General features: G+C 34.1%; 2 protein-coding genes and 2 long non-coding RNA genes across 10 annotated transcripts; 2 read left to right on the top strand and 2 right to left on the bottom strand.

The window, feature by feature from the left end:
* Positions 1-926: 926 nt before the first annotated feature.
* Positions 927-19,014, top strand: LOC140891083 (protein LAZ1 homolog 1-like). Of its 7 annotated transcripts, none has more exons than XM_073299353.1 (10): positions 927-1,278; positions 1,381-1,531; positions 14,554-14,650; positions 14,884-15,447; positions 15,911-16,024; positions 16,283-16,301; positions 17,033-17,088; positions 17,504-17,615; positions 18,290-18,336; positions 18,781-19,014. In XM_073299353.1, the coding sequence occupies exons 1-4, from the start codon at positions 1,236-1,238 to the stop codon at positions 14,905-14,907; spliced, it is 315 nt and encodes a 104-aa protein (XP_073155454.1). In that variant the 5' UTR covers positions 927-1,235; the 3' UTR covers positions 14,908-15,447; positions 15,911-16,024; positions 16,283-16,301; positions 17,033-17,088; positions 17,504-17,615; positions 18,290-18,336; positions 18,781-19,014. The 7 variants fall into 7 exon arrangements, with proteins under 7 accessions (XP_073155454.1, XP_073155450.1, XP_073155449.1 ...); XM_073299349.1 differs by having other exon boundaries at positions 16,221-16,301; positions 18,788-19,014; XM_073299348.1 differs by having other exon boundaries at positions 16,221-16,301.
* LOC140892071 (uncharacterized) lies at positions 3,022-9,349 on the bottom strand. Its single transcript, XM_073300819.1, has 11 exons — positions 8,431-9,349; positions 7,702-8,333; positions 7,313-7,594; positions 6,279-6,351; positions 5,893-6,192; positions 5,600-5,812; positions 4,300-4,392; positions 4,076-4,183; positions 3,721-3,981; positions 3,497-3,619; positions 3,022-3,407 (listed from the first exon to the last, which is right to left on the bottom strand). The coding sequence occupies exons 1-11, from the start codon at positions 9,274-9,276 to the stop codon at positions 3,114-3,116; spliced, it is 3,225 nt and encodes a 1,074-aa protein (XP_073156920.1). The 5' UTR covers positions 9,277-9,349; the 3' UTR covers positions 3,022-3,113.
* Positions 9,680-14,120, bottom strand: LOC140892073 (uncharacterized). Its single transcript, XR_012152728.1, has 3 exons — positions 13,892-14,120; positions 13,713-13,783; positions 9,680-10,080 (listed from the first exon to the last, which is right to left on the bottom strand). It is a non-coding gene; the product is annotated as an uncharacterized lncRNA (long non-coding RNA).
* Positions 10,657-12,291, top strand: LOC140892072 (uncharacterized). Its single transcript, XR_012152727.1, has 4 exons — positions 10,657-10,848; positions 11,294-11,352; positions 11,441-11,507; positions 11,901-12,291. It is a non-coding gene; the product is annotated as an uncharacterized lncRNA (long non-coding RNA).
* Positions 19,015-24,527: the final 5,513 nt, after the last annotated feature.

Genomic DNA, 24,527 nt, shown 5'->3' with positions numbered 1-24,527 from the left:
TATTGAAGATTGAGTGTGTGAATATGTATAAACAAAGTGGAGAGTGTGTGTAAAATGAAATGAAAATGAGTATATTTATAGGAAATTTCATGGATTTTGAAAATTATGGCCGTTTGTACTTTTTCAGAATATTTTTAAAAAAATTCAGAATTTTTTTTGGAATTATTAATATTTTTTTAAAAAAAAAATCAGGCTGGAATTGATCTGGCCGTTGATCTTTAACGGCCACATCATCCCAGCCATTCTTTATTTTTTTTATTCAATTTTTTTTTTAAAATAAAAGGGCCAGATTTTTCTGGCCCTTTAATTTTCAACGGCCAGAAAGATCTGGCCGTTGATTTAAAAAAAATTAATTAAATTGGTGGGCTTCACCTCCTCGCGGGGGCCTACCAATTTGACCGCACACGGAAACTTGCGTGTGCGGTATCCTCGCCCCTTGGAGGGGCGAGTGATGAAGTAGGCCGGTCAAGTTGGGCTTGATCGCTCCACTTGACCAGCTCTTGTACATATCACTAGTAGAAAAGTGTTAAAAGACTTCGCCATTTTTTACTTCGGCGATCACTATTACCGAAGTAATAGATAGGTATTTACTTCGATTGTAAAACTAGCGAAGTAAAATGCACTTTAGACTTCATCAATAAAAAAACGGGCTTCACTTATAATTTTAAGTGACGTTTTACTTCGGCATATGTTTCTTGACGAAGTAATAGGTTCAAAAATTATAATTTTAATTTATAAGTGGTGAAGTAATAGGCTGAAAATATAGAAACCGGTCTTCTCTTGAAAATTGATCTACTCTCCCATTCTCACACCAAAACATCAACTTTTCTTTCCCATCTTTCTTTCCCGCTAGGCACCCGAGCAGTCACGGTATTCGGCTCGTATCTCTTTCATCCAACAACGAAATTTCAAACGGGGGTTTTCTTCCTTACACCAGCAGCTTTGTTTTGATCCATGAATCACAGTTTTTTATGCTCGTTTGTGCCCACACCGAGCCTTTTTTCTATCTGTATCCTACGCGATGTTCCTGCTACAAATTTTTTATGATTCTAGCTTTGATTCTGGTGTTTCCAACCATCTTTAGTCTGTATTTGAACTATAGGACAAACTCTAGTCAAGCCCTACCATTTTACCAATTTTCTGATTATCCCAAGCATTACACGAAGTGGGATCTCTTGGATGCAGTAAACTCTTTATCTTGGTAATTTATATTCTACTTCATTTTCGTCTTAAGCATGCTGGTTGTTGAAGAATATGCAGGAGATGGTCTTATTACAGGTAATTTGTTCCTTATACCATTGAACTTTCATTCTTTCTTTGTTTTATTCTTTCATGTGTCAGAGCCGAACAAGAGACTAAGATTCACATTTTCTTTCCTAGTGAAGAAGACTACAATTGATTCAGGCATCTCATCAAATGGACAAAGGGATTTACCGCTTCTGGAACTGTTAAGTTTATATTTGTTCATATTTATATTTACAGGCAAAGAAAGGCATGGTTTCATTCTTGAACGAAGCGATGGAAAGATTGGGTATGAACATGCCAGTATCCGCCTTGGTACATTTTTGTTCGATTGATTTTGATTTTGTTTAGCCCTTGTTTGATTGCGTAAGATTTTATCTGTCAAAGGTGTGAATTTTTTTAAAAGAAAAATTGAGCTATTGTTTCTCTATAGGAAAAAAACAGTCAAGTGCTTCAAAATACCAAAAAATACGGTCCATATTTGATCTGAAAAATGTGTTTCTTGATATATGTGGTTTTGGATTTTGAAGTTACGATTTGAACAAAAGTTTTAGTGCTTTGTATTAGCTTCGATTTGGTACTAAGATCAAGTCATGTGATAAAAATTAGAAAGAGATACGCCCATTTTTCTGAAACTGGTATGTGTTAGAATCTTAGTTCTTGTTTGTGCAATGACCTACTGTTCTTTTGAAATCTGGTATTGATTGAGATATAATTCAAAGTTTAATTTCAAATAAAACTTATATATGATTTCATTTTCTTTGAATTTCCACCAGTTACAAGCCATTTGGATGTAAAATAAATTTCATATTATTTTTCTACGAAAACTGATCTAATATATAGGAAACTAAGCATGCGAGTGTCATGTGTGTTATTGCTGATAGATTTAGGCTTAGTAATTGATTTTATTTGGCACATAATTGAGAAGATAAAATGTAGGGAAATATGGTAGCTTTAATTTCCAATTATAGAACTTTTTTTTGATCATATTTGAATTTAATATGAATTTTATAGTAACATGTGACGAATCTGGAATTCTGCTGTGACCTTGCTGTATTTTCTAATTGTATTTCGAACATCTGGGAATTATACACTAGGAATTCGGAATACTTTTCAAATGAAAGTTATAGTCCCTTAAGTTTAAAGTAAAATGTCTTTAGATTCGCCCAATTTCCACTACAACAAAAACAGCTTTCCGCGGCGTGCAAATTGGCTTTCCGCAGCGCGCAATGAATGCTGTACAATTCAATGCTGTTAAAAGTTCAAAGCTATTAACCGCGTGCATTGTACGCCGCGGAAAGCGCTATCGACAGCGCGCAATGCATGCTGCTAATTACTTCATCAATGGCGCGCATTTTCCGCTGTGGATATTACTTCCCGCAGCGTGCACTATGCGCTGCGTAAAACCATATTCGCAGCGTGCTTATGCACGCTGCGGAACAGCATATCCGCAGCGTACAAATGTCCGCTGTGGAAAATAACATCAATAGCGTACATTGCACGCTGCAGAAAATAACGACAACAGCATGTATTGCACGCTGCGAAAATATCACATCAACAGCTCACAATACACGCCGTTAACAGTTTATTAGCGACACTCGTTCGCACGCCGCAAAAAAAGAAGACAACTCACTATTTTATCATCGATTGCCTCGTATGATTGGATTGTAACAAAAACATCACTAAACTGAACGAAGAAATGAAAACCATAACCAAACAAAAACTTTTATTTCATTCATGAAAATGAAAGAAGCAAATCTTTACAAGAAACTAAACATAATTTCAAGTTTGATTGATTCGGAGAGTTAATACTCGAGTTTTTCATCATACTACCCAAAAATGGATAAAAACACGAATAACTAGAATCTATATCACTCAGACAAGACTACAAATTTAGATAACCATGCGACAGTGCTTCCTAGTGCGTCATCAAGAACTCGCATTTCATCATTTGGCCGAATTAGGTCCACCTTCTCAACCAAAATCTTATCAACCCATACTTTCCAAAAAGATCCACCAAGAACAACGTGGTGCACTTTTGCGTTCGGATCTATGGATGCAATACGTCCTTCTCCAACAACTAATTCATCAACAGCATAATGAAGCAACTTACATCTAGTATTAGCACGGATATCTCCATGAATGACGACATTCTTCAAATTTGACTGCAAATAAATAATAAAAAGTTAATAATTATACCAGTTATATTTTATAAAAAATTTGTGATTTATAAACGTAATTTGAAGATAGTTACCTGAACAGTAGCTACATGTTTTGTAGCATTACCAAAATCACCACTTTTTTTGGTACCAATATTGATATCACTACTACTACCAACTCCATTCGCAACACCACTACCAATTCCACCACTGGCAACCTAATTTTAAAAACAAATAGTGTCAAGAAATGTTGTCATGATATTTCAAGAATTTAAGTGTACATAAAAAATTGATCAAGATATTATGTATAATTACTAACCTGTTCTTGCTGATTTTGTAAAACCATAGATCTCATTTCTTGCATTTCTTGTAAAAACATGGACTTCATTTCTTGCATTTCTTGTCGTAGTTGTGTAACAGATCCACTTTGTTGCACAGAAACTCCAACTTTTGATGGTGTGACTCCAAAGCCCATTCCCCGAACTCTACCCCGAGCTTCCTTGCCAAACACAAGGTTGATTGCATCTTCAGCCATGTTACATGTGTTTTGAGATTCGGGTGGACATTCTTCTATTTCTTTCTGCAAATAAAAAAGATAAAAACAAATAAAAATCCACTAAATTAGGCTGGTAATTTTTTATTATGACTTTCTAAAAAAAAATTAATTATATTACCATTTTTTCTCTAACAGCTTGAGTACTAGGTTCACCATTTTTCTTCTTGTGACCTTCAATCCAAACTTGCGATCTTGTGATATTTGTATCTGCCGGACTTGTTTTTTTCTTAAATATAGAGATATAAAAAATATAAGTGGAAAGAAATTCAAAAGACGCATATATATATCATTATATATGTGTTAAATTAGAGAATATAACAAAACAATAATAACAATATTTACCATAATGTGACTCAAACGAGCATAACCTCTCCGGCTCATTGTGTGAGTGTGATCTTGCTTTAGCCTCATTGTTCTATATTTGGCACACTTTTCCTGAGATTTAACAAACAAATGAAGACATTAATAAAGGGATTACCAACGAATATATATACTTCAATTTAAAAGATAAAACCAAGTCATTGCTTGTTTGATAAAATGAAATCTGCACTACGTATGATTAAATAACTTAGAGAAAACTAACAACATGCACGACCATAGTAACAAACAACTGCTAAACATCCAATATTCAAGTTTTAACCAGAAAAATAAAACCAAAAACAAGATGATATAAAATTCTAACAGGAATTCAGCATATCTTATTCAAGATCCAAGTTCAAACCACAAAAACAAAAACCAAATAAGATAATTTACAGCTCCTAAAGCAAAAAAAATCATTAACATATCCAAAAATGTGCAGTTCAAACTATAAATCAACATCTAAGTTCCAATACCCAATATTCACCATCTAAGCATAAGATAAAAAACCAAAAAAACATTTCCAGCTACTATATAAAAAAATAAAACCAAAAAACAGCAATAACGATTCAATATTCAAGTTCTAACCAGAAAAATAAAACCAAAAACAAGATGATATAAAATTCTAACAGGAATTCAGCATATCTTATTCAAGATCCAAGTTCAAACCACAAAAACAAAAACCAAATAAGATAATTTACAGCTCCTAAAGCAAAAAAAATCATTAACATATCCAAAAATGTGCAGTTCAAACTATAAATCAACATCTATGTTCCAATACCCAATATTCACCATCTAAGCATAAGCTAAAAAACCAAAAAAACATTTCCAGCTACTATATAAAAAAATAAAACCAAAAAACAGCAATAACGATTCAATATTCAAGTTCTAACCAGAAAAATAAAACCAAAAACAAGATGATATAAAATTCTAACAGGAATTCAGCATATCTTATTCAAGATCCAAGTTCAAACCACAAAAACAAAAATCAAATAAGATAATTTACAGCTCCTAAAGCAAAAAAAATCATTAACATATCCAAAAATGTGCAGTTCAAACTATAAATCAACATCTATGTTCCAATACCCAATATTCACCATCTAACCATAAGCTGAAATACCAAAAAAACATTTCCAGCTACTATATAAAAAATTAAAACAAAAAAACAGCAATAAAGATTCAATATTCAAGTTCTAACCAGAAAAATAAAACCAAAAAAATAATTTTCAGTTCCAATCAATAAAGAATCAAAGCAGAAAACAACAATAAAAAAAAAAATACTTACTTGAAAGGTAGGCGACAATGTCCTCTTTACAAATAATTCCCATTGATTTTGGTCCATAAATTCGGGTTTCAAAAGTTTGAGATCCCGTGAAGCCATTCGACTTGAATTAGCTTGGCGTACAAGAATTTGAAGTTTGGATTTTCTATCACGCCACAATTTGGATAACCTTTGAAACACTGATTTCTTTTCCCAATCTTGAACTTTATAATTCATCTATACATTACAAGATATGAAAATAAAGACACATTTTTCAATAGCATTGGAAGTTAAAAATTGAATAACTAAAACATTACCTGGAGACAACTCCACATCTTATCTTTCACTTCTTCGTCTACGTCATTCCATCCATCTAATGTATATGGCACAAATTCCTTCACCAAGCAACCTAGAAAAGATACAAATGTTATTGAATTATCTCCGACTGGCTGTCCAAACTCATTACGCTGTAGTTCTTTGCACTTTTGTTGCCCACTAATCAATTTCAACTTTGATGCTCCCCGTCCTTTTTTCTTATCCATTTTTCCGTCATTAACTGGTTCTTTACCACGCAAATCTTGTGATGAATTAGATGAATTGCTAGAGTTATTTTTTTCCTGCAAAATAACAGAAACATAAACTTATACGTCCTAGTGTACTTTATTAAAATAAATCAAGATTTGAAATAGAATACAATTATCACCTGAATCACATCCACGTATGCATTGCTGCGTTTTTTCCCCATTTTGCTCGTCATTTGAATAATATGTAATGACCTGATCAAACATGTAATTTTACATGATGCATCACTGAAAATAAACAAGAAAATAAACAAGGAGAGAAATATATTGCAATAGTAAACGAGGACTTGTGTAACTTGAGTAGAAAATTTATCAATTGAAATAAATAACTAAAAAATCTACAACCAAAAATTAAGTCATGTCTCAGTGACATCAATTCCCTCACACTCATTCCTTGAGTACGGTTCTTTCTCATTAACATTAATCTCAATTTGAGACACATCAAGAGGTGTTGATGTCGTATAGGCATCTTCTTCAGCGACATTCATGTTATGAATACCCCGAGGCGGCGCTTTTAGCAACACATACCAATTTGATTCATCACTGTCCCGGGAATAGAATACTTGCTTTGCTTGGGATGCTAAAATGAAAGGATCGCTTTCAAAAGATTTTATTCCTTGGTGTAGGTTGACCAATGTAAAACCATCCTCCATTTTGATACCAGTTTCATTATTGGCCCAATCACACCTAAAAACAGGCACTGTGAAAGAGTAGTAGTGTAGTAAAACTATATCCCGTATAACCCCATAGTATGATAGTCTTCCTACTGTTTGTGAATCAGCAGTAGAACTAGATTGACAAACAGTATCAGCTTCAATTGAAACACCGCTGTCTTGTGTCGACCTTCCAACATCAATTGTGTGGAACCGCTGTCCATTTATAACATAACCCATATAAGATGTAACATGCTTTCTCGGACCATGTGCAAGCCATCGAAGTCGCTCTGAAGAGTTAACAGAAACATGTTTTGATAACCATTCAGCAAATGTTTCCATATGTTGCTTCTGTAACAATGCTTCACTACTTAATAGACGATGATCTATTTGTTTAAGCTCTTCAATGTGCATCCTATTTAAAATAATTGAAATGAGATGTTATATTATAAGTGATATGTAAAAGATCATGAATAATATAGTATGAAATTAACTACACTCACTGTAAGTAAGGTTCAACTTCTGCAGTATTGAACAACACGTATCGATGTGCGGCTTGCAACACGTGATCTTCCAAAATCTTTTCTTTTCCTTGAGAAATTGGGCGACCTTCAACTAATCCATTTTCTAAATCATCATTCCGATTGGGACGAACACCAATGTTAGCAGCCTTTTTTATATAAGCACTACAAAATATCATTCGTTCCTCTGCGAGGTAACACTCAGCTATGCAACCTTCTGGCCTCGCTCGGTTCTTCACATAACCTTTTAGTGTTTTCATGAATCTAGATGACAAAGAAAAATTCACGTAAAATAAGTGTTGATAGCAAAATCTAAATATAATTTATAATATAAAATAAAATTTGTCAACATATAAATGAATATTTCTTACCTTTCAAATGGATACATATAGCGGAATTGGACTGGCCCACACAAGCGAGCCTCTCTGGCTAAATGAATTGTCAAATGAACAGAGATAGTAAAGAAAGCGGGTGGAAAATATCTCTCCAACATGCATAAAATTTCAGCAATATTCTCCTCAAGTTGTTCTAAACGGTTTCTATCTAAAACTCTTTGACACAACTCATTGTAAAATGCACACAGCAGAAATATAGCATTACGTGGACCTTTCGGTAGAAGATTTCTCAATGCTACTGATAGCAATTGTTGCATTAGAACATGACAATCATGAGATTTCAGTCCAATAAGCTTATGATCTTCTAAAGAAACACAATTCCCAATATTTGAGCTATAGCCATCAGGTAACTTTATTTTCTTCAATCTCGAACAAAATACATCCATTTCTTTTTTGGACAACGTGTATGGTGCAGCAGGCAAGTGATACTTATTTTCTCCTTTTTGTTGAGGGTGTAATTCTTTTCTAATGTTTAAGTGAATCAAATCTTTGCGAGCATTCACACCATCTTTGGATTTGTTCTTCAGGTTCAACAATGTGCCTATGATATTTTCGCAGACATTCTTTTCAATATGCATCACATCTAAGTTATGACGTAGCAGGAGCCCCTACAAGTAACCATGGACACATTTCATAGTGTTAGTTGAGAATATTTCTAACAATTTATGAATAAAAATAATAATGAATAATTGCAAAATAACTTACACTCCAATATGGCAACTCGAAAAAGATTGATTTTTTCTTCCACCTTTGAACCGACTTTTGTTCCTTCTTTGAACTATCTTGCTTCTTTCTTTTTTTCCTCAAAGTATTGATAGTCTCACCATTTTTCTTTTTACCCCAATCATTTTCAATGTCTTTTATTTCATCCATAATTTCCAAGCCGTTCAAAGGTCTAGGTTTTCCTTTCGTCTCTTTTTTCCCATTAAACCACTTCTTTTTTTGACGAAATGGATGATTAGGAGCAAGAAATCTTCTGTGGCTCATGTATGCAAACTTTCTACTATACTTAAGCCACATTGAACATACATTTTCTTCGCATATGGGGCAACCAAGTTTCCCTTTTGTGACACATCCAGCTAGATTTCCATAAGCTGGAAAATCATTAATTGTCCACATCAAAATAGCCTTCAGATTAAACATTGACTTGTTAAATGCATCATACGACTCCACACCTGTGTCCCACAACTTCTTCAAATCATCCACAAGAGGTTCCAAGTATACATCTATATCATTTCCAGGTTGCTTCGGACCTGGAATCAATAATGTCAGCATAAGGTTTTCCTTCGCCATACACATCAATGGAGGAAGGTTATAATTGACCAAAATAACAGGCCAACAACTATATCTGGAACTAAGGTCACCAAAAGGGTTGAATCCATCTGTTGCAAGACCAAGGCGGAGATTTCTAGGATCCGATGCAAAATCTGGCCACTTATGATTTATTGTATCCCAAGCTACTGAATCAACTGGATGACGCATCATATGATCTTGACTCTTGTGGTTCGAGTGCCAGATCAACTCTTCAGCTTTTTCTTTTGATCTGAACATCCTTTGCAATCTTGGTATTATGGAAAAATACCGTAGTACCTTTTCAGGAACTCCTTTACAAACTTTGGCAGTGACTTTGTCCGCTTTCCATCTTGAAGAACCACACTTCGGACACAATTCCAGATCTTTAAGATCATTCCTAAATAGACAACAATCGTTTGGGCAAGCATGTATTTTCTCATATCCTAAATCAAATGGTTTCAACAACTTCCTCATCGAGTAAACATTTTCTGGGAGTATGTTTTTTTCTGGAAGCATGTCAACTAAGATCTTAAGGAGCTCATTGAAACTATTGTCACTGTGACCATTAGTAGACTTGTAATTGTATAATGTGATGACTGCTGACAACTTCGTGTAAGTTGTACAACCAGGAAAGAGAGGAGTTTCTGCATCTTCTAATAAATCAGCAAACATATAATCTTTCGTTTCAGGCATAGTGTTTCCATCCTCTTCTTCCGGCACAAAGACATCCTTATACAAGTTATATGCCTCTCTACTTTCATCCTCTATCCGAACTCCTCCTGAACTACCTTCACCTTGAGATTTTGAGTTATAAATTTCACCATGGAAAACCCAAACAGTATAAGAAGGATCGAACCCCTTAATAATTAAGTGGTCGTACACATCGTCAAATTTCATATACTTCTTATTTTTGCAACGCTTGCAAGGACATAAGATTACTTCCCTTGTTTTGGCATAGTTCCTAGCTTGTGCAATAAATTTTTGCACCCCTTCTTCATACTCGGGTACAAGCCTTGAAGGTAGATGAATCCATTCCTTATCCATTTCATAAATCAACAAAACCTTAACATACAAATATATGCGTTCATGATTCCTTATATAATTTGAAAATAAGATTTGTATACAACAATACACCCCAAATTTTATGTTTAATATAAAATAAGATTTTTATATTTATTTAATATACATAAAAAATAAAACTCAATAAAAAAGGGAGAACACTACAAGAATACATAGCTTCAGAGACAGATTTTTTGAGACGGAAATAAAATATGTTTCAGATTTATGTAAATTATAGACGAATTTTCTACAAAATTACTAATTCGTTTCACTTTCATATAACATGATATTTGAAAAGAAATCTGAGACCGAATTTGAAACTGGTTTGAGACAAAATTACACAAAATTTTTTATAAACAAAAATAAAAACAGATTATAAACCGAATTTGAGACAATTTGATTTCTGTCAAAAATGTTGTTTAAAATTTATTAAAAAGTTGAGACAGAAAAAAAAATCCGTTTCAAATTATATAAATTGGTAACAGATTTGAAACGGACTAAATCTATTTCATTTTTTTAAATATATATGATATAATTAACCGGAAGGAAAGATAAAATATTATAATAATGGTGATTATACACCAAATCATCCCTAATTTGCAGACGTCACATTGCCTCTTCTCCTTCTGCTCTTCGACAGTCGCCGTTTCTCGATTCTTAAACACCAGAAAAAAAAACTTGAGAGAAATTACAATCGTGTTTGGCACTTCTCTTACGATTCTAATGTGATATTCTTCGAGAAATCTTCCACGAATTTGAAGTTTTTATAAGGTATGGGACGACTGAGTTTTCTTCTTCGATTCTTGTTGAAATTTGTTCGATTGAATTTCTTGTTAAATCGATTGAAATAGGGAAGAATAAGATTTATAATTGCGAGTTCGGATTAATGTTATACCCCGTTCAACGAAATTAGATAGCATTTGCCCTAAATTTACCAGATTTGGGTCTGTTTGAATGGGCATGGTGCCTTATTTGATTTTTATAAAAACTCTGGACATAGATGCAGAAAATTCTTTGTTTTAGCTTGGAAAGTGGTGACCAAACATTCATTTGCAAATCATTAGTTACTTTGTTAACATGGCAGATTTGATGCTAGGTTGAAAAATAAGATTTGAGATGGGGTTTTGAACAAGTAAATTCCATTAAGTTTTTTAATATTTGATTGAAATGTTATTGAATTTTAAGAACATGACATGGAAGTATAATCTGATTTCAGTGACATTCTTGCGGTGAGTTGTGCAGAGGAGAAGCAAGGAATTTGCATATTCTTGTTAGGTACGTAATTATATTTTGTGTTGTTGTTTCTTAAGTTGTTCATTTATTTTTCTTTTTGTCTAAAAGTGTGCTCACATCCATGGTGCAGCCGTTAATGAGAGGCAGAGACTGGAATTATAGTTAGAGTATCTTCAGCATTTCAAAGAAAATTTAAGGTGAAGATATTGCTTCTTGTACTCATATTAATTTATCGCACATTCTTTCATACTTGCTTATTCTATATCAGTTTTTTATGAAGCTATATTTGTACCTAATAATTATTAGTTTGAATTTGGTTTGTTCACTAAGTTAAATATTTTTTTTTTCCTTCAATTTAGTAGGTAGTTCTTGTCTTATAGACTTATGCTACTCTTAAAATTTCCCAAGGAGATAGTGTGAATACACACAAGAATATTTCAGTTGGAATGTACTTCTTGCATTTTAAATTTATGGAATGGATTCAATTATAAATTCAGTGTGCAAGTTATATTTTTTCCTCTCTTTTTTCACCGGTCACGAGTGTTGCACAATTTTTTTATGTTTACTAATGTACCAGTTTGTTGATGTAGCTGGCAATGGAGTACTGGACATGTAAAGCGTCGGTGAAATGCGTTTTGATAAGATAAAGTAAGAAGATTGAGGAAGAAATTCTTGAATTTTAGAAAGAAACTGGAGGTTGTTTCTGAATGTCTATGCAAAAGAAGTGAATCAGAAAAGCTTATTGAGGAAGACCGAAAAATAACAGGAGCTCATGATTCAAGAGTTGGGGTCCCTTGGAGCAACATGAAGTGTAGATTAGTGTACTGGGAGAATTGATGATTTATTTAGTTACTTGTACGTAGTTTGATTAGTTATCTAATTTTGTTTACTTGAATGATGTGGATATTTTTTTATATCAATATTAATTACATTGTATTGTCTTTGGATTAAGAAATTATTTGTTTAAAATATTTTATTCTATATTGAAGTGTGTTATTGGGATTTAAAAATTAATATTTAGGCGAGAAATATAGACAAGAAACTAAAATTCATATTATAGCAAGTTATTTGAGACGGAACGATGATGGATTTAAGACAAAATCAGAAACGGAATTCAATATAAAACCGATGTCATTTGGCCAAAATACAAACGGATTTATAAACGGATTTATAATCTATCTCTAAGATTAGAAACGAAGTATTTCTGTCTCAGAATCAGAGACGAGGCTTTCAACAGTCTCAAAATGTTTTCAAAGACAAAAAAAAGAGTTTCAGAGACGGATTTTTCTGTCTTTGAAGCCCTGTTTTCTTGTAGTGGAAGAAAATTAAAATTGATTTTCATAAAATTGAGAAACTTGTTCAGATTTCAAACTAGTGCAAGATTGTAAGTTCAATAAAAACTCAAACAATTTGAGGGCAAAACAAGTTGACAGATTCTGTTTCATGAGATTAGCAAACTAATTTAAGTGATAAATCCAATAGATCTTGTTTCATGAGAACTCAACCAGTCAAAATAATCACAAAAGTTCAATAATTAAATTGATCAAGACTCTAAAATAGATTTTAGATTATTCCTGTTGCACTCACACATGCATACACTGTCAAGGACTCAAGTGCAAGTCAAGTACAATAATAATAACTAAAAAGTCTCAAAAGTTTCTTTGATTTCTTTGAGTTAAATTGAAAAACTTCAACTAAATTACTCAGTACATCGCAAAACATTGATCCAAGTGCTACTACTCACTCACGAATCGTGCTACAATTTGTGAATAGCAGCTACCCCTAAAGAGCAAAAATTTAAATTATTTTACTTCATGGATAAAAAAAGATAAAAAAAATATTGTTCAGATCAAGATTAAGATGTCTATCCAAAGAGGCAATTCAATGGTAAATATAGCAGCTACTGTGATGATTTTATACTAAATCTAGTAACAACATGGAACAAAAATAGCAGCTAGATCTTGAAACATATGGGGGCTTTATGTTCAAATCTGTTTTCATCCAGATCTCCCATTCAACTCTGTTCAAATCTGCTGATTTTCACTTACACACACACTGAATAATTTGTTCAAACATCTACTATTTTCTGCTAATCAAACAAGAGTAGTTTTGATCAGATTTCATATATAATATGGTGAACATTTGACCAATTACAAATGTGAGTATATCTAGTTATTATAACTCGTAACCTTGTTGATAAAAGCTGTGGAAATAAACCCGATCCAACAATTTCGAAGCAAGAGTCTATTATTACCAATCACCTAAATACATATGCCCGAGAGATTAACAAAGCCCGAGAGATTAACAAGGTACACCGATAACCAAAACAAATCTGCAACAAATTATTTCTCAACCCCACGAATTCTTCTCAGACTGATAACCAAAAAAAAAAAAAAACTGACCTGCGTCGCTGTGTTCTTCGTGGGATTCTCAATTTCGTTCTGAGGAAGTAAAATCGATCGGTGAAGCCTGGCTGCAGCAATAGGGTTACCAAAATTAAAACCAAAAATTCGGGAGAATAGAGAGGTTTCGATGGAAAAATTGGGGAAAATCAGAAGATATATGCGAGACGATGACTTACTCAAAAGGCGGATGAATTTTCGATTAATTTCTTCTCTACTAGTCGCAGATTGCTCTGAAGAGATTTCTCAAGATTTCCCTGAAGTTACGTGCAACAGATTTTGTGGAGAAATATTTCGCGCTAGATCATTATGAGATTTGGGAATTGAGAATTGGCGCTTATGAGATTTTGGAATTGGCGCGATCGATAGAATGGGAAAAAGCCCAACAATGGCGTATAAAACGCTGTAGAAATTAAATTTTATGTCACAGCGTGTTGCCCGCGATAATTAATCTAATTTAACATCCAAATGACAGCGTGTTGCGCGCTATTGTTACTAAATTTTATTTCACCACTATCAGCAGCGTGCTGCGCGCTGTAAACACTATAATTTAACAGCTTATATAGAGGCAAGCTGTAAATAATAGTATTAATGGCGTACTATTATTTTACGCTGTTGATGTTGCGCTGCGAAAAGTCAATTTTCTTGTAGTGTTCGATTTAAATTGAGCGAGATATGATAATTTTTCTATACTTGGTTTTGTATAAGAATTGCTCTTTGAATTTAACTATGCAAGCATATGATGGTGTTTTAATACTTGAGAAACATTATAGGAATGGTTTACTTGTACGAAGGGTGTTTTACTGTCATTGTTACATCTTGCCACTTCGTCCCTCTATAGCTGGGCAGCAAGCAAAGCCGCAATATTTGTCGTGGTGGCTCTTATTCTTTCTTTGTTTCTCATCTTCGAGCATTTAGCTGCATTCAAACAGCCAGAGGTTCATATGTTACTATGTCTTTATTTCCTAGCTTTGATAAATAAATTGACTTATTCCTCTTTTATTTCATTTGAGGACCTAAAATTATCATATTTTGTTCCATTTTAGGAGCAACTTTATCAATGTGAGTTTGGTATATGTGTGTGTATATAGGATGAGTCATCTATTTTTGTAAAGATATTAGTTTCTGTAGGGTTCTTATTCCCAGATTTGTGAATTTGTACTAATATTAGGTGATGGGATTCATTCGTGGATAATTGAACTATGCGCATATGGTATACCATGGTACTAATATTTTTGTAAAAACTATTAGGCCTATTTTGTTGCTCATTTATTCTCCCATTATACAGGACATTAAAAATTTATATAAATGTGCAAGTAGTTTCAGATTATGACCTGCTCAAGGAGTTGTTGAGATGTTTTACCTCCATGTACATTTTCATTTCCCAATCTACTTGTTTATTAAATTTGTTATTATTATATTTTGTTAAGGTTTAAAATTTTTTAACCCTCATTAGTATATGATCATTTGGGCGAGATGTTTTCAACACTCATTCTTGAAAGTTGTCTTTTGTATTTTCTTGTACAACAAAGTAAGTGCTCTTGGCAGTACTCTAGCAAACTTAAAGTCCATATTAATTATCTACCATATATCTAATATTCTGAATAATGTTGCATTAAGGGTCTAATTGCACCACCTTCAAGTGATTCTGTGCCATCAGGAAATATTGTCATCGATTTATATTGGGTGAGCGCCGCATCACCTTTCCTTTCAAAGAGGATCTGTAGGCTCACCGGTGAGATCCTTCAGGCTTATATTCGTATCAACCTTTCATTTTCCTTGTGTTTTATCTGATCACTGTGGCGTCTTCTAAATAATAAAAAGGAGTTATCTTGGAACTTAAGCTAATTTCGGAGATTGTGGGAATATTATACTGGAAACTATAGTGTATTCGAGTACTTGTATTAGCTTAAATTTCAGAATTTCTTGTTAAAGAAAGGAGATTGTTTTTTTTTCTTTCCTATGAATCAAGTGTTGTACATAGAAGTTAGCGGTTTACTGAATTTGGTGCTATCATGTTAATGGATGTCTAGCTCCATTTAATGTTTACATAATGTTCTTGCGTATGAGTAATCCACAAATCTCTGATTAGCAGCTATGATTTGTTTGTTACAAGTGCTGAAACTATTGATTTATTACTTTGTCAACAATGTCGTTCCACAGTTTTTTGAACTAAATATGTCGATTAATATTTGCAGGGAATGAAGCTGTATCCTTGCATTGGAAAGAACTTTGATATTAATTTTTTTACGAATTGTAAATTTGGGATGATGTGCTGGGCTGTTCTTGCTGTGACCTACTGCATAAAGCAGGTAATATTATCATATATTATGATACTACAACGTAATATTGCACTTCCTTATCGTCTTATTAAATATTCCACATAAACTAAGTCCAAACGCTGCAGACTCGTCGCCTCCCTCTTTTATCAAAGGTGGTTGTTATTATTGCTTTGTTTCTTGTTATTTTCCTACTAGCTGAATACCTTTTAATTATTGTTGATTTAAGACTCGATTTTGGCTACTTGTGTAACATGATTGTGAGATCTGGAAATCGTTTCGTGCTCGCAGGTTTTATTTCAGCAACGAGGTGAGGAACTATGAATTTTGGATTTGGTAACTGTTTAGTGTTTTCCTATTTTGTTGTCATCAAAGTTTCGCCTTTTTGCTTACTTCATCTCATTTATTTAATAAGATAAGCTGAAAAATATTGTAATTTTGTAGAATATGGTAAGATATAAGCATTCAATAATCATGGGAAAACAAGTTAGTACGATGGGAAACTAGAAGTTTCCCTTCTCGAATCCAGGGAATACACCCTTGGTAGATTTAAATGTCGGTTTTGATGCCAAATGACTAGTTGAATTAATACAGCAGATAACCTGTTATAGATGAGATGCCAGAAAAAATTGTTTCTTGGTTGCTTAGGCGGTGAAGAAGCAAGGTATAATCTGCTCAACATGTTTTACATATGAAGTAATAGGCAGATAAGTAATAGGCTTTCCCATTTGACGTAAACCTTCCGTTTTTGTCGGTAAGCATATACAACTGTGCATCTTCCTTTCAAGTTCTATTATATATATATATATATATATATATATATATATTATCGTTGAAAGAAAGAATTTGCAGGGAATAATTATTCTCTATTGTTGCGAGAAGTGTTCTTGATGAGTTTTTTTATTTTCTCACTCACTACGTAGTCTATGAGCATTTCTGATTTTTTAGCCTGCATGTTTTGGAGTGATTTGGGTTTTGTAGTATCTTATTTTTGTTGAATCTGAGATTAATTAATGTTATTCCAATTTATGCTATTTGCAGATCTGATGGATCCTTGATTGGAGAAAGCTGGGCTAACACTATGATTTGGCATCAAGGTTGACTTCTTGTTGTTAAGTTTATATTCACCATTTTTTCCTGTTTTAATTTAGTGAGGAGTCTTCAGTCATTTTAATTACTTCATGAATTGCTTGAAAGTAACATTTTCTCGATGGATTCATGGTAGGATGTCTTGAAGGAAGTAGCTTCAGTTGTATGTATTCATCTATTTAAATTAAATATATAATTAAACATATGTAGCATGTTTGATCGACTTTGGACCTTGAAATTTCAGAAGTATAATCTGCTCAACATGTTCTCATTTGAATTTACTATTTAGAGGGCGCATTGAATGGAGTTACTTCAGTTTTACATTCTCTTATTATAATATATAATTGAATTATATATAAATAATATTTGAGTGCCAACGTGAGCACTCAAGTAGTTAAATGCATTAAGTGCTTCTCGTGCCAGGCTTCTCGGTGGAATTCCCTCACCCAGCCCACTGAAGTTTCCAGCCTGGATGAATCTCTCCGATGAGCTCATTGAAACATAATTGGCAGCAGGCCGTAGTTCATTACATTCAGTAAGTACACTGAATAGGCTTTGATATGAATTACGTCCACCGCTAAAGCTATGGACACCACTTTCATAGGGATCCCAGAAATCTTGGGCACCACTCTAACTTGATTACCAGTTCTCATTCACCTCTACACTGTTCAAATGAGGTTGAGAGGTAGCTGTCATGCTTACTAAGTAACAGCGGCTCAATCATGAATATTGACCTGAACCTGCTACTGCCTTGGCATGTTAAAATAACTTCCATTAGAATACATGTTGTCCTGAAGGGTCTGATGCATGTAAAAATCATTCAATCTCTTCGGCTTTGGATACAAATGAAGTGATGGGTGAACTTGTTCCATCAAATTCCCATCAAATTGACTTTCGTTCATCAGATCATTAGCACATTGGAAATCTACACCCAAGTGCTTTTGCTTGTGATTGTATGATAAACTATTAATATTTCTCTGTATATTTTTATAATAGGGTTTATATATATATATATATATATATATATATATATATGTAATGTTCTTTGATACATGTACATCAACTAAAAGATTAAAAATATTAGTAAATTACAACTAAGAAGGTGATTATAGTGCCTGTGGCATCTCCTTTTCACTGTTCTGTCTTTTTTTTCCTACAGTAGCCATTTTCACACGCTAGCATGCTTAATTTTTTTTTTTTTTTTTGCAGGTGCAAGGAATTTGTTAAATTTTTGCAGCATAGCAAGGATTGGAAATGTAAGTGGAAATTTTCGAGTTGTTTAAATCCTTGTTTCAATTCTTAGTTTCAAGCGTTTGACTTGGGTATTGATTATAATAATAGAGTTGGTTTTATGTGTTTTTATGGAACATACTATGCAAATCTGTTTGTCCAATTCTTTGTTTGCTAAATAGATCGTATCAATCCTGCATTATATATCATAGATGTTTTTACATTCAAGTGACTTCACCAAAAAAAAATACTAGTATACTTGTTTCCTGAAGATGATGACATTCCTATTGACATTGAGCTATCATTTTTACGGGAATTTCTGTGCTACCCAAGGGCACTGCCCTTGGGGTGGCGTGGCAGAGTATGATTGGTTAAAATCAGTGGACCCCACGTGGGGCCCACTAATTTTAACCAATCACGGATTGCCACCCCACCCCAAGGGCTAAACTTTTCCCATTTTTACATTTAAGTTTGCAGGATCCATCAAGAACCAATATTACGGCCAAGATCAATATGATGAAGTTAGAAGTGAATGCATTGAATTCGTCTACTCTTATGTAGGTGCCTAAATGTGTCATGCACGTTGGGATAATAATTTGTTGTCTTTGCGGATATAATTTTAGTTTTGTGGAAATACTTGTGGATACATGCATATTTTTGGATTATTTTGGTGGATATACTTGTGAATTTATGAATGTTCGTCATTTTGGAATGGATAATTTATGAATATTTTATAGTCTATTTTAAGTTTCAGAAATATATTTATATTGTGGCATTATTATCTAAATTTTAATATAGTTTAACATATGTTTTTACTTCACTAAATTTCAATGGTGAAGTTAAATAAATAATTTACTTCACCATAAATCCGTAGCAACGAAGTCGTTTGAATAAATTACTTCACCAAAATACATAAATTGTGAAGTTAAATAGACTATTTACTTCATCAGTCAATGTAAATGCTGCAGTCATATGTCTTCTATTACTTCGGTAATTTCACTAATCAACGAAGTAAACAAATGTCTTTTACTTCATCGATTAGTGTCATTGCTGAAGTATAAACATATTTTTTACTTCGGTAATTTTATTAATCGACGAAGTACAATAATATCTTTTACTTCGTTAATTAATGAAATTTCTGAAGTAAAAGATATGTTTTTACTTCGGCATCGGCTCAATCCTGAACCGATTTTGGCTCCATGAACCGACCAAAGACTTCGGTAATTTCAGGGCTAAGACTTCAGTTATAACGCGAAGTAAAATAGTACCCTATTACTTCACGTGACACTACTTTGGTAATTATCTACCTACGACTTCAGTTAATAACCGAAGTCTTTTGCGATTTTTCTACTAGTATAAAGGGGGAGATAGCGATTAGGGTTATGGAAGAGAGAGTTATGAACAGAGTGACCCATTTACCGTGTCATCCAACCCATGAACCATATGACCCGGAATTTGACCCGAGTTTTTTTTTTCAAAAAATATTAAAAAATATCTCCTGCTTGTTTTTAAAAAAATGTACTTTAAGAACACTTTTTTAAAACAAAATTTTCAAAAATGTTTTGTGTAAATCTAATCTGATGATGTCAAAATTTTATCTCGGGTTCGGTCTGGTAGAATGGATCCTCCAATTCCTTTATGATGCAGGTCGGGTCGGGTACCAATGAACTCTGGACAAGCAACAGCTAGGTAAGGGGGGCGCCGAAGGTGTTTTCGGCGTGACCCCTCCGATGCCTAAGTCAGCGTCTTGAATGCGGAGAGTATGATGAATGCAAAACCAAGAGAATATGAGTGTGTGAATGTAAAAGTGAGAGTGAGTGTTGATGAATGAATACAACCATCACAGTACCTGTATTTATAGGGGAATATAGAGTAAGTTACTTAGTCGAACTATAACATGTCCTGGAGTAGGACTCTTCATTCATTGGACCGCCCTTGAGTTTATCCCTATCTTATGAATATCTATAGAATGATCAAGCTTATCTTCAAGACATCTGAGTCCTACTTGAACTAGAAAAGTATGCATAGCCCACTGGACCATAGCTCGGGTCGGCCCATTAATAGCAGCCCAGGTCATGACAAGACCTCGCAGGTAGAAAACTGGGCTGGACTTTACCTAATAATAATAATCTCATAATTGGGCCAACCCTCATAAACCCATAAGAAACGGGTTCGGGTTAAAATAATTTCACGGGGTATCAATAGTACCTCCCTAACTGGTCTAAAAAAAGAATGAATTTAGACCAATAATGCAGACCGGACCCCGAACTCCTCATGCTTCTTTTGGACAATCCAGATTTGAATCCGCGCAATGTGTTTCCTATGAATGGCCCAGATCAGTATCTGTGTATGTGTTTTCAACGAACGGCCCAGAGGCCTTCTGACAGTTCACTTCCCGAAGCTAGATGGCCTTGACTTGTCCTGTCCCAAGCCGTAGATCGAGGTGACAATCAACGGTCTAGATCAATTCACCACCTCTATAAATAGGTCAGTAAAATTTTTTTATTTTCACCTTACACTCGCACTGTTACACTGTGAAAATTTCGAGAGCTCTCCCGACCTGGACTGCCTGCTCCCGCCATGTTTATATCATTACCGAGTTGTAGCCCTTCCACCTGTAAGTCTTACCTGAAAGAGTGGGTGCCCGGTGAGCCAACTTGTGGCTAAGGGCTTTGATGACTCTTTGTATAAAAAATCTTTTGTTTAATATAATTTACACTTTTATAATGGCAATGACTTTATCTTTCTTCATATTGTTATATTGTGATATACTATTGTTGTTTTGATAAAGACCTTGAATATACTATAGTGTATGTAAGATGTGGTAGTGCATGGGGATGACTATCATGAAACACATCTTATAGTCACTGTATATTCTAAACAGTTCCTAGTCGATTGAGCCGTCCGTTAATAAGGATAAGGATCGCTCGAGATTGAGACTAGCATTTGTGATGCCGAGTACCACGTTTCATTGGTATGGAACATAGAGATGTTCAAAGCATGCAAATGGATATTCATACGATGAATGATCGAACTACCCTATCCGGACTTTCCAAGTGGTTATCACTTATCGAGTGGATAAAGTCCGCGGTTTTGGTTGTACACCATTAGTCCTTACTACTTGAAACATCATTGAGACTCTATATGCTAGTACTGTACTTTGACTCGTTTACCGACTCTATTGGGATCATCAGGTGTCGGGATTGGGTACAGTTACGACACATATAGGAGTCGATGCTTTGTTGTCAAGGATTCACCACATACTTGCGAGTGTGGATATCCTATGCAATCTGAGGAGATATTAGTGTGACAAATCTCTGGCCAGAGTACATGATGTGTTTTAAGAAATGGTTTCTTAGTAGCATATGCGATGTCACTATTTGATCTTCAAGATGCATTGCATAGTTATCGAATCTTGAACGACTCTCGATTTACCAATGGTTGTTGATTCGATCGGGATATATGGATAAAGGGAATCATGGGGCGATGTTGCTAGGCGTTCTTACCATGATTCGATGGGCAAGTCGGAAATTGTTGTTCCGAGTCACAAGGAGTTGTGAGCCCACGACTAGCTGTATCCCCGAACCATTGAGGGTCACACAAGTAATGGATTTTTAATCCCCGTTGAGATAGTTAAATTTAAAGAGTTAAATTTAATGAACAAAGAAGTGGGACTTCTTATTTAAGAGTAGAGGAGTAAGATTTTCTAAAATGACATAGGGATGGGCATTTTTGGAAACCACTGAATTCGGATTCAGAAAAATTTATCTTGACTTTAAAAGATGCATAAATGGTTTCTGTGCACATTTGTGAAATTGGTTTATCAATCTGAGTCACGATGAATTTTATATTAATTTCTGAACATGCGGGCTTTGCTTGTCAGGCTTGAACTTATGACTAATGGGCCCTAAGCTATTAGCAGCCCACATTATAAATAAGTTATTGCAGTACAGAAATTAATAAACAGAGGTCACAAAATATTTTCGAAAACCCTAGCTGTGTTTTTAAAAAGTGGCCGCCCCCCTCCCTCTCTGCTCAGGAAAATCCAGCCTGTGAATTTTGAATTTTCAGTCTGGTTTAACGGATCAAATTCGTTAATTCTCTTCGTAGAAACTTCTGATAGATTTTCTAGTGCAATCTATCAGAGGGATTAAATCTCTGTTCGTGGACCTGATTGAAGAATTGTTCGTCCATCAGTTCCTGGGATATACAATAAGAGCAGAGTAATCTGTTGGTGTCCATAATCTCGATTCGAAATTGGAGGTAAAAATTTAATTGTTATTTAATTTTTACACGCACAATTTAATCGTAAAGTTTTGATACCCATTATGGAATCGTTCCATATAAAAATTTTTAAACTTCCGCTGCACCGGGTATCAATTCCAATTGATCTGATCATCGTTCTCCAACAGTGGTATCAGAGTCAGGTTGCTCAGATCAAGCGATTAAATTAATCGATTGTACAAAAATTTTTTAAGCCTCGGTTTTTGAAACAAAATAAATTTTTTAAAATAATTTTTTTTTTCGGGCAAAACACGGGCAGCGATTGGATCGCTGCCCGGGCGACAGCGCACGGCGCTGCCCATGGGCAGCGATCGTCGCTGCCCGGCCCGAGCCCCTTTGGGTCGCGGGCAGCCCGGGAGCGTCCCGTGCGACCCGGGAAAAAATTAATTTTTTTATTTTAAATTAAAATTTTAATATGTTAAAATTCTATTTTTGGTCCGATCGAAAATTATTTTTGATTGGTCCACGAGGCGTCGGATCGAATTGTTCGAATCCGAAAATTTTAAAATTGATTTTTGGATAAATTTGAATTTTTGGAAAATTTATAGATTTTATCCGTTAAATCAGATTTTATGAAATTAATTATTTTTGGTACAATTGATGATAAGATATGATCTTATGGAAATATTGAGTAAAATATGATTTTATGTCTAAAATTGGATTTTATATGTAAAATATGATTTTATTTGATAAAAAGATAAAATATGATTTTGTATGTAAAATAAGATTTTATATATGGAATATGATTTTATCCTTTTAATTTAATTGTCATTGCATGTTATCCAATAAATTAATTTTGAATTAAATATTATTGGATAAGGATGATCGATTGCCATGACCAATTTTGTAGGTGTATGTTAGGAATTTACATTTGTTTTTATTGTTGTTGGATTTATTAATGGGCCTGGTTTATGGCCCAATATGAATTGTCATATGTAATAAAAGTGGGCATGGTTTATGGCCCGTTCCCACCCCTTAAAATGTATCCCCTACTTGTCATAGTTATTTATTGTAAATACATTAGACTTAGTGGGAGATGAAGATTTGAAGACGGAGGTGGGCCCAGCAGACAATAAAGACTGAAAAAATATAAATTGGAAGCTCAATGTAATAGGATTGCATTGCACACCTGCATATTACCTAGGATTGGACTTAGACTCGTGATTGGCAGCCACGGGTCGATTAGAAATGGAATCGATCATCCTATATAATATATGATATTATCGTTGTATGCATGTTTTAGACTAAATTGTATGAATCCCGCAAGCATACAAATTTTAAATGATGAGACAAATTTTCAAAATTAAAATCCCTCATTTTAAATATGATTTAAAATTGATATCAAGATAAATAAAGGAAATTTAAATATTGTTTAAATGTTCCTACCTTCCATCAACGATCAATGTATGAGATGCTACCCGCGGATACGGTCCGGCTCATATTATTGGGGGGGCCCATTCGTCGGAAAGCTGTACATTGGATCGACAAATGTTGTAAGTTGGGTGGAACTCCCATGGGATCGGCTCATATTATTGGGGGATCCACATGGCGACCGTCCATCACAACTTAATATTGATGGGTCATCTTGACATGTCACAATAAAAGGCGTCATATTATTGGGCCCTTATTGGACATGAGGTAAAAACGTGGAGGTTGCTTTGGAAGCAATTGGGCTCTACCTTTTGAAAATTATGGTTGGCTGATATTATTCGGGACCATAGTTTGTCAATTGGACTCCATGTTCCTACTAAGGAAAACAGTTTCCCGTTTTCACTAGAGGGTAGTGAAATCGTTAAAATAGTGGGAGTGAGATTCATAAAATAAATTTAGCCTATTTTATGTCTTAATAAATTAATTAAACAATCACTGATAATTGTCTGTTTCTTTTCAGTATTTCATAAAGATGAATTCGCGCAATCCACTATTCTCTATT

The sequence above is a fragment of the Henckelia pumila genome, chromosome 3, assembly GCF_033568475.1.
Source record: "Henckelia pumila isolate YLH828 chromosome 3, ASM3356847v2, whole genome shotgun sequence".
Lineage (NCBI taxonomy): Eukaryota > Viridiplantae > Streptophyta > Magnoliopsida > Lamiales > Gesneriaceae > Henckelia > Henckelia pumila.
This window is presented reverse-complemented; position numbering and strand designations above follow the sequence as displayed.